This window comes from Lepus europaeus, chromosome 5 (genome assembly GCF_033115175.1).
Source record: "Lepus europaeus isolate LE1 chromosome 5, mLepTim1.pri, whole genome shotgun sequence".
Lineage (NCBI taxonomy): Eukaryota > Metazoa > Chordata > Mammalia > Lagomorpha > Leporidae > Lepus > Lepus europaeus.
The window spans coordinates 35,720,411-35,729,963 of record NC_084831.1 but is presented as its reverse complement, the minus strand read 5'-3'; the positions used below and the strand labels follow the sequence as shown (position 1 = coordinate 35,729,963).

Below are 9,553 nucleotides of genomic sequence, written 5' to 3'. Positions count from 1 at the left end.
GGAGTGACATGAGATGATGAACCTTTCAATGAGCTCCAGTCTCTGCTGTGCTCCACTTTTCCATCTGTCTCACATTGGCAGAAGCAGGTGGCTCCAAAGAGGTGAGGGCATCGAAATAGTTGTGGAGGTTTTTGAGGGACCCTGACTGAGTCCAGAGTTGCATTTGGACTTGAAAATAGCCTTATAATCTTCTCTGTCATCATCCAAGCCTACACCTACCAAGGACATGAGCTGGGCAGAGGTAGGCAGGATTTGCGTACAGAAGCCAAAATAGGAGAAGAGGACGTTGACCTAAAGACCAGGAAGAAGAATATCGTCCATCTGTTGGCCGCCAGCCTGCGGGTCTGGGGATCCTGGCATCCGCTGATGAATCCTTTGGTGTTGTCTGAGATGGTCAGACCTCATGAACCGTCGGCCGCACTGCTCACATCTGTGTGGTCGGTATCTGGTGTGTATCCGTGTGTGTCGCCTGAGCTCGTCAGATCGGAAGAAAGACCAGTTACAGCCTTCCCACAAGCATTTATAGAGCCTGTCACCTAGGGGGTGGCAAGAGAGAAGAAATTAAGAACAGACCAGCAGGTGGGAAGCAAGGGCTCCAACTACATGAGGCAGAGAAGAGTGGGCAATCAGAAGGGAAGATACAGGAACCCAGTAAGGGGGCAACACAGCAGCAGTATCCTCCCCATCATCTTGGCAGTCATTAGGCACACAATCAGTGGGCCTACATTGCTTGGTGCCAGGCTTAAAAGATTGAAGGGCTGGGGCTGGGGCTGAGGTGCAGCAGTTAAACCAGTGCTTGCAATGCCGGTGCCAGCATCCCATATTTGAGCCCTGCTTCAAGTCCCAGCTGCTCCACTTCCAGTCCAGCTCTCTGCTAGTGCCCTTGGGGAGGCAGCAGGGGATGGCACAAGGACTCCCACATGAGATACCCAGGTGGAGTTCTGAGCTCCTGGTTTCAGCCTGGTCCAGCCTAGCCAGCTGTTATGACCTTTTGGGGAGTCAAGCAGTAGCTAAAAACCTCTCCCCCTCTCTTCATTCTACCTGTCAAACAAATCTTAAAATAGATGTGTGTGTGGGCTAATCCCAAACCATTAGAGAAACCCAAAGCCCAGACTCCTCCACCCCCACCGCCCACCCCATTCACCTGTGTGCTTGCGCTCATGACTCACGAGGTGTGACCGCTTGGTGTAAGCTTTTCCACAGTTCTCGTACTGGCAGACGTAAGGCCTTGAACCTGGGGACCTCCTCCTGGGCTCCCTTTCTTGGGCCCTCGCGTTGTCCACTCCCTGTGCTGCAGGTGTGGGCTGCTCAAGTGGGAAGAAGTCTTCCTGGGGGGCTGGTTGGCTCACAAAGGATCCCTGGGATTCTAAAGGCAGCCATAATGGGGACCCAGCTGCGGGTATCCTGAGGTTGTGGGGCTCCCTGGGGGGCAACACTTGAGCGGGATTGGGGAGCACAGACAGGGCCTCAGTGGAAGGTATGGTTGGGGTCAGCAACATGTTAGGTGTTAAAGAGGCGCAGTTAGATGGTCCTTCTAGGGGGTCAGAGTAAGGCATCATCGGGGCCCTATTGTGGGACATCACTGGGATCCCGTTGGAGGCAGACACTGGCAGCCCGCTAGGGGGCAGCCCTAGACTCCCACTGGAGGGCATGTTGACCCCTGGATTCCTGGGCTCTAAGGGCATCATCTGAGGCATCATCATGCCTGGCTGAGGGGGGAGCACCCCCTGGTCATAAATCATCTGGGGAGAAGGGAAAGTGGCCTGGGAGCTGTAGCTCACGCCGTGCTCCTGCAGGGACATGCCCAACTGCAACCCCACTCCTCCCTCACCCAGCATGGGTGCCTCAGCAGGCAGCAAGGGGGCCTCCGACATGTCTGTGCCCTGAGTGAAGTGTTGAGTGCTGGGCAGGCCATAGCTACAAGGTTCATTCATTTCACTGCTTCCAGACGATGGAAATCTGTCCAACATGCACATTGACTGCTCAGTGTCCTTGGGGAGAGAGAGAGAGAGAATCCAGTGAAATCCACCCCACCTCGGCTTCCAGCTCCACATAGCGCTCCTCCCCAGTCTACAGCCAACATCTCTGGCCTGGAGCTTCCTCCCTGGAGACTGCTCTCTGGCTCCTGGCTGGGCTCACAGGAGCACGGTGGATGCTTACACACGACTGTGCCACCTTTTCTCTTTGCATGTTTTTGTTTTTTATTTCATACAAAGCCACAAAAAGAACAAGCAAAATACTCCCTACCCCACATCTTTAGAAAAACACTGAGAAAATGCATGGACTACAAACTATGGCTGATTGGTATGAAGAGTAGCAAAGAAGGCATTGGTGGGAGAAGCTCTTGAAATAGGATAGATCAAAGAATCCTATTTTTTTTTAAGATTTTATTTATTTATTTAAGAGGCAGAGTTACAGACAGAGGAAGACACAGAGAGAAAGGTCCACCCACTGGTTCACTCCCCAAATGGCCACAATGGCTGGAGCTGCACCCATCTGAAGCCAGGAGCTTTTTCTGGGTTTCCCACAAGGGTGCAGGGGCCCAAGGACTTGGACCATCTTCTACTGCTTTCTCAGGCCATAGCAGAGAGCCGGATGGGAAGAGGAGCAGCTGGGACACGACCTGGCATCCATATGGGATGCCAGTGCCACAGGCAAAGGTTTAGCCTACTACACCACAGCACCGGCCCCAAAGAATCCTATTTTTAAAGGGTTTCCATTACTATAGCAAGACAAGAGGGAGCTCTTGAGCTGAGAAACTGGGAGGCCTACTCCTCCACTCTGTTTTTGTTTGGTTGGTTTTGTTTAAGATTCATTGTTTCTTTGAAAGTAGGGTTACACAGAGAGAGGAAGAGACAGACAGAGACAGATCTTCCGGCCATTGGCTCACTCGCCAAATGTCTGCAATGGCTGGGGCTGGGCCAGGCCGGAGCCAGGAGCCAGGAGCTTCTTCTGGGTCTCCCATGTGGGTGCAGGGGCCCAAGCCCTTGGCCTATCTTCTACTGCTTTCCCAGGCGCATTAGCCAGGAGCTGGATGAAGCAGAGCAGCTAGAACTCGAACCGGTGCCCATATGGCGTGCAGGTGGTCGCTTTTCCTGCTACACCACAACACCAGCCCCTACTCTTTGATCTCACATCCTCTCCTCCATGGGTACAGTGCAGAAAAGAGCAATTCATTCGAATATAAAAACCAAAACATTAAAAAGACAGTATCCAGGGGCAGTCCTTTAGCAAAGTGGTTAAGACTGCCTGGAGCTTCTGCATCCCCTGTCAGAATCCTTGGTTCAAACCCCATCTGTGCTTATGATTCCAGTTTCCTGCTAATGCTCACCCCAGGGGGCAAAGGTCATGGCTAGAGTGCTTCTTATGTCATATTTATTTTAAAAAGCAGATGATGGAGAGAGAGAGAGAGATCTTCCATCCACTGTTTCCCTTCTCAAATGGCCGCAGGAGTCAGGTCCAGGCCAGGCCATAGCCAGAAAATAGAGAACTCCATCCTGGTCTCCCATGTGAGTGGCAAGGGCCCAAGTACTTGGCCCGTGTCCTCCTGCCTTCCCAGGCAAGAAGGTTGATTAGAAGCAAAGCATCTGGGACTGAGACTGGTACTCTGGTGTGGGAAGCTGGCATCCCAGCTCAGTCACGCCACAACACCAGCCCCCGGCTCAAGTACTTGGGTCCCTGCCATCCGCATGCCAGATCCAAACCGAGTTCCTGGCTGCCAGCTTCCACCTGGCTCAGTCCTGGTTATTGTGAGCATTTGGGGGAGAAACTGAACGCATAGCAGGGGTGTTGGTGCTGCTGGCAAGGTTGTTTCTTGACCTGAGAGTCATTTTCCAGGTGTTTACTTTGTAATAATTTGCTAAGATCTCCACTCATAATCACTTTTCTGTTTGAGAGCTATTTTACAAAAATGAACTAAAATTAAGTTAATATTGTGAGAAATCAAAATTCTCAGCATAAAAATGAAAAAATGTTATAAAAATCAGAGAAGTAAAAACAAAAGTAAACTTAAGTAGAAAACGCTGTGCAAACTCAGAATAGAAATGCCCACACAAGAGGAGACTTCAAAAAGTTCATGGAAAATGTTAAAAAGTGAGTTTATTTGGTGCAAATTTTTTTTAAAAAAATTTAAAAAGATGTATTTATTTGAAAGGCAGAGTGAGGGAGAAAGACAAAGAAGAGAAGAAGCTTCCATCCACTGGTATACACGCCCCATGGCCACAATGGTCCGGGCTCAGCCATGCAGCAGCCCAGAGCTGGGAGCTCCATCCAGGTCTCCCATTTGAGGGACAGAGTGCCAGATACTTGGGCCATCAAGCTGACCAGCATTCAAAAGGTTCATAGACAAAGAGGTGCTCACTTCGGCAGCACATATACTAAAATAGACAAACAGAATTAAAAGGTAAATTTGGGACCGATGTTGTGGCACAGCAAATAAAGCTGCGAGCTGAAATGCTGGAATCCCACTTCAGAGTGCAGGGCAGAGCCCTGGCTGCGTCACTCTGGATCCAGCTTCCTGCTAGTGTACCTGGAAAGGCAGTTTGGGCCCCTCCCACCACGTGGGCGACCAGGACTGAGTTCTGAGTTCCTGACTTCAGTGTGGCCCAGACCAGGCTGCTGTGGTCATTTCGTGATTGGACCAGTGTATAGGAGATTTTTCTCTGTCTCTTCCTCTCTGTCACTCTTAACAATAAATAACTAAATCTTTAAAAATATATGTTTAGGCCAGCGCTGTGGCGCACTTGGTTAATCCTCCTTCTGCAGCGCTGACATCCCATATGGAAACCGGGTTCTAGTCCCGGTTGCTCCGCTTCCAATCCAGCTCTCTGCTGTGGCCCAGGAAGGCAGTGGAGGATGGCCCAAGTGCTGGGGTTCCTGCACCCGCATGGGAGACCAGGAGGAAGCACCTAGCACCTGGCTTCGGATCGGAGCAGCGCCAGCCGTAGCGGTCATTTGAGGAGTGAACTTTCTCTCTGTCTATCTCTCTCTCACTAACTCTGCCTGTCAAATAAAATAAAATGTTTATTTTAGTGCAAAAATTTTTGAAATTCATGCATAGTTTTTCATAAGATAAAATTTTCATGAGCTTTTGAAAAAAATATTTAATTTTTTTCTTTTTAAAGATTTATTTATTTGGGGCCAGCGCTGTGACACAGCAGGTTAATGCCCTGGCCTGAAGTGCCGGCATCCCATATGGGCGCTGGTTCTAGTCCTGGCTGCTCCTCTTCCAATCCAGCTCTCTGCTATGGCCTAGGAAAGCAGTATAAGGCCGGTGCCGCGGCTCAATAGGCTAATCATCCACCTTGCAGCGCCGGCACACCGGGTTCTAGTCCTGGTCGGGGCGCCAGATTCTGTCCCGGTTGCCCCTCTTCCAGGCCAGCTCTCTGCTGTGGCCAGGGAGTGCAGTGGAGGATGGCTCAAGTGCTTGGGCCCTGCACCCCATGGGAGACCAGGAGAAGCACCTGGCTCCTGCCATCAGATCAGTGCGGTGCGGCGGCCATTGGAGGGTGAACCAACGGCAAAGGAAGACCTTTCTCTCTGTCTCTCTCTCTCACTGTCCATTCGTCTGTTTAAAAAAAAAAGGGGGGGGGGGGGAAGCAGTATAAGATGGCCCAAATGCTTGGGCCCCTGCACTCCTATGGGAGACCTGGAAGAAGCTCCAGGCTCCTGGCTTTGGATCGGTGCAGCTCATCTGGAGAATGAACCAGCAGACGGAAGATCTCTCTCTCTCTCTCTCTCTCTCTCTCTCTCTCTCTCTCTCTCTCTGCCTCTCCTCTCTCTGTGTAATTCTGACTTTCAAATAAATAAATAAATCTTTTAAAAAATTTATTTATCTATTTCAGAGGCAGAGTTAGAGAGAGAGAGAAAGAGAGAAGTCTTCCTTCTACCGGTTCACCCCCCAAATGGCCACAACAGCTGAAGCTGAGCCATTCCGAAGCCAGGTGCTTCTCCTGGTCTCCCATGGGGTACAGGGCCCAAGCACTTGGGCCATCCTTCACTGCACTCCCGGGCCACAGCAGAGAGCTAGACCGGAAGAGGAGCAATGGAGACACAAACTGGCACCCATATGGGATGTGGGCGCTGCAGGCAAAGGCCTAGCCTACCAAGCCACAGCATCCACCCTACAGGGGCTTTTTGAAGATAAGCTTATCAACTTCAGCAATCCTAGACTCCAAAAAATAAAGGACTAATGTATTCAAAGTGGAAAGCCTACCAAGCCACAGCACCCACCCCACAGGGGTGTTTTGAAGATAAGCTTATCAACTTCAGCAACCCTAGACTCCAAAAAATAAAGGACTAATGTATTCAAAGTGGAAAAGGAAAAACAAAACAAAATCTTGCTTCTGTCCTTCAAAAATGAAAAGAAATTAAGAGATTCCCAGATAAAACTGAGATAGTCACCACCAAATCTATTCTGAAAGAAATGCTTCAGGTTAAAATGAAACTACTAAACAGTAGCTTGAAGCCATATGAAGAGACCTGTCTTAAGAAAATAAAAACATGATAAGACATGTTAACACCCAGGCCTAAAGCGCTGACATCCCATATTGACACCCGTTCAAGACCTGGCTGCTCCACTTCCCATCCAGCTCTCTGGTATGGCCTGGGAAAGCAGTAGAAGATGGCCCAAGTGCTTGGGCATCTGCACCCACGTGGGTGACCTGGAGGAAGCTCCTGGCTCCTGGCTTCAGATCGGTGCAGCTCCAGCCGTTGCAGCCAACTGGGGAGTGAACCAGCAGATGGAAGACTTCTCTCTCTCTGCCTCTCCTCTCTCTATGTAACTCTGACTCTCAAATAAATAAATAAATCTTTTAAAAAATGATAAGAGTAAATAAATGGACAATTATAAACAGGAGTTTGTTGTTTTTTTTTTTTTTTAATTTGACAGGCAGAGTTAGACAGTGAGAGAGACAGAGAGACAGGTCTTCCTTCCATTGGTTCACCCCACAATGGCCATTACAGCCGGCAGGCTGCACCAATTCGAAGCCAGAGGCCAGGTGCTTCTCCTGGTCTCCCATGCGGGTGCAGGTGCCCAAGCACTTGGGCCATCCTCCACTGCACTCCTGGGCCACAGCAGAGAGCTGGACTGGAAGAGGAGCAACCAGGACAGAATCCGGCACCCCAATTGGGACTAGAACCCGGTGTGCTGGCACCGCAGGCAGAGAATTAGCCAAGTGAGCCGTGGCGCCGGCCCCGTAAACTTTGTTTTTAACTTCAATTTTTGTTTCCTACATGATTTAAGAGATTAACAAAGGGGACAGCGCTGTGGCATAGTTGGTGGGTAAAGCCATTGCCTGCAATGCCAACATCCTACTTGGGCACCTGTTCAATTCCCAACTGCTCCATTTTCCATCTGGCTCCCTGCTAATGGGCCTGGGAAGGCAGTGGAGGACGGCCCAAGTCCTTGGGTCCCTGCACAATATGTGGGAGACCCAGAAGAAGCTCCTGGCTTTAGTCTGGCCATTTGGGATTGAACCAGCAGAAGGAAGACCTTTCTCTCTCTCTTCTGTCTCTCTCTCTCTCTCTCTCCCCCTCTCTGTAACTCTGCCTATCAAATAAATAAATAAATAAATAAATCTTTAAGAAGAAGAAGAAAAAAAAAAAAACTCATTGCTCATGGCACCGGCATCTCACTGGGGCACCTGTTTGAGTCCCAGATGCTCCGCTTCCAACCCAGCTCCCTGCTAATGGTCCTGGGGAGGGCAAAAGAAGATGGCCCAAGTGCTCTCTGTCACTCTGCTTTTCCAATAAATTTTGTTTTTAAAAAAAGAGACGTCACTGTCTAGAATGGGCAAACTAGCAGAGTGAGGAAGTAGAAGACTTGAGCAATACAAAAAACCAACGGGATCTGGCAGACACAGAACCTAGTGCCTCGGCCTGGCCTGGGCTGCAGCTGGCCTCCCAGCCACGCTCTCCAGGCTGGAAGTTTCCGTTTATAAATGCAGATCAACCTCTTACTAACATTAACCTAGCAGACTGAGGGAGACCCTACAAGGCCCCTAATCACCAGGTACATGAGACCATTTCTTTCCCTTCTTGTCTTGGAGTCTCGCCTTGAGGGGTTTATTTTCCAGGAACCACAGGCCCCAAGCAGGAACCACAGGCAGAGCCCACTTTGCCAACATCAAATTTCCTTAAAGGACATGATATTAATGACCAATCCAAGGAGGGCCTTGGGCATTGCAGATCAACCAGGAGCTTGGATACAAGCTGAACACACACCCCTGAGCCCCAACTTTAATCCCTAAGAATCATTACCCCCTATACTAGAGGAGCTCAGGGAACAGGGATGGGGAAAATTTTCCTGCCAAGGGACATTTGGATATTTATAATATCACCTGCGGGCATACAAAATTATCAATTTAGGGCCGTGTTGTGGCACCGTGGCTTAAGCCACTGCCTGCGACACTGGCATCCCATATGATTGCTCATAGGAATATCAGCTGCTCCACTTCTGATCCACCTCCCTGCTAATGTGCCTGAGAAAGCAGTAGAAGATGGTCCCTGCCACCCACATGGGAGACCTGAGTGCAATTCCAGACTCCTGGCTTTAAGTCTGGCCCAGCCAGCCCTGGCCATTGCCATCATTTGGGGAGTGAATCTGTGGATGGAAGATCGATCTATGTCTCTCTCTCTGTAGCTTTGACTTTCAAATAAATAAATCTTTCAAATAAAAAAATCAACTTAAAAATTATTCTGGTACAGATGTATTGAATTTTTTGAGTCCCACCTGCAGTTGCTTTGACAGGATCAGACCAAAGGATATAGCAGGCCCTGTGCTGCCCCAGGACCAGAAATTCCCCACGGGATTAAGCAACAGTTGCTGATTAAAACCAATTGTTTTGCACTTTGCATGTAAATGCTTACTTTCTTCTACCACTCCAGGGGCAGTAACTGGCTTGTTTACCCTGGGTAAGCAGACCCAGCTTTGGGTGTTCTATAGTTTTGGAATGTTCTATATGCAACACATACAAACACTCTACGAAACAGAATTCACATTCAGCATATCATAGCAGAGTACCGGTTCCAGTCCCGGCTGCTCCACTTCTGATCCAGCTCCCTGCTAACGCACCTGGGAAAGCAGAGGAAGATGGCCCAAGTGCTTGGGCCCTACATGGGAGACTCCAGTAGAGATCCAGGCTCCTGTCATGGGCCCGGACCAACCCTGGTCATTGTGGTTATTCAGGGAGTGAACCAGCGAATGGAAAAAAAATCTTTCCCTTTTCTTTCTTTCCGTCTTCTTCTTCTTCTTCTTTTTTTTTTTTTTTTTTTTTTTTTTTTTGAGATTTATTTATTTGAAAGGCAGAGTAGAGAGAGATATCCATCTTCCATCCACTGGTTCATTCCCCAAAAGTCTGAAACAGCAGGGGCTGGGCCAAGCTGAAGCCAGGAATCAGAATTCCATCCTGGGTCTCTCCTATGTGAGTGGCAGGGACCCGAACACTTGGGCCATCTTTCCATCTTTCGCTGCTTTCCCAGGTGCAGGAGCAGGAAGCCCCCTGCTAATGCACCTGGAAAAGCAACAGATGGAATTCCAGGCTTCAGCCTGGCC

General features: G+C 49.5%; 1 protein-coding gene across 1 annotated transcript; it reads right to left on the bottom strand.

The window, feature by feature from the left end:
* Positions 1-291: 291 nt before the first annotated feature.
* Positions 292-1,874, bottom strand: KLF17 (KLF transcription factor 17). Its single transcript, XM_062190070.1, has 2 exons — positions 1,145-1,874; positions 292-536 (listed from the first exon to the last, which is right to left on the bottom strand). The coding sequence occupies exons 1-2, from the start codon at positions 1,872-1,874 to the stop codon at positions 292-294; spliced, it is 975 nt and encodes a 324-aa protein (XP_062046054.1).
* Between the last annotated feature and the right edge of the window lie 7,679 nt (positions 1,875-9,553).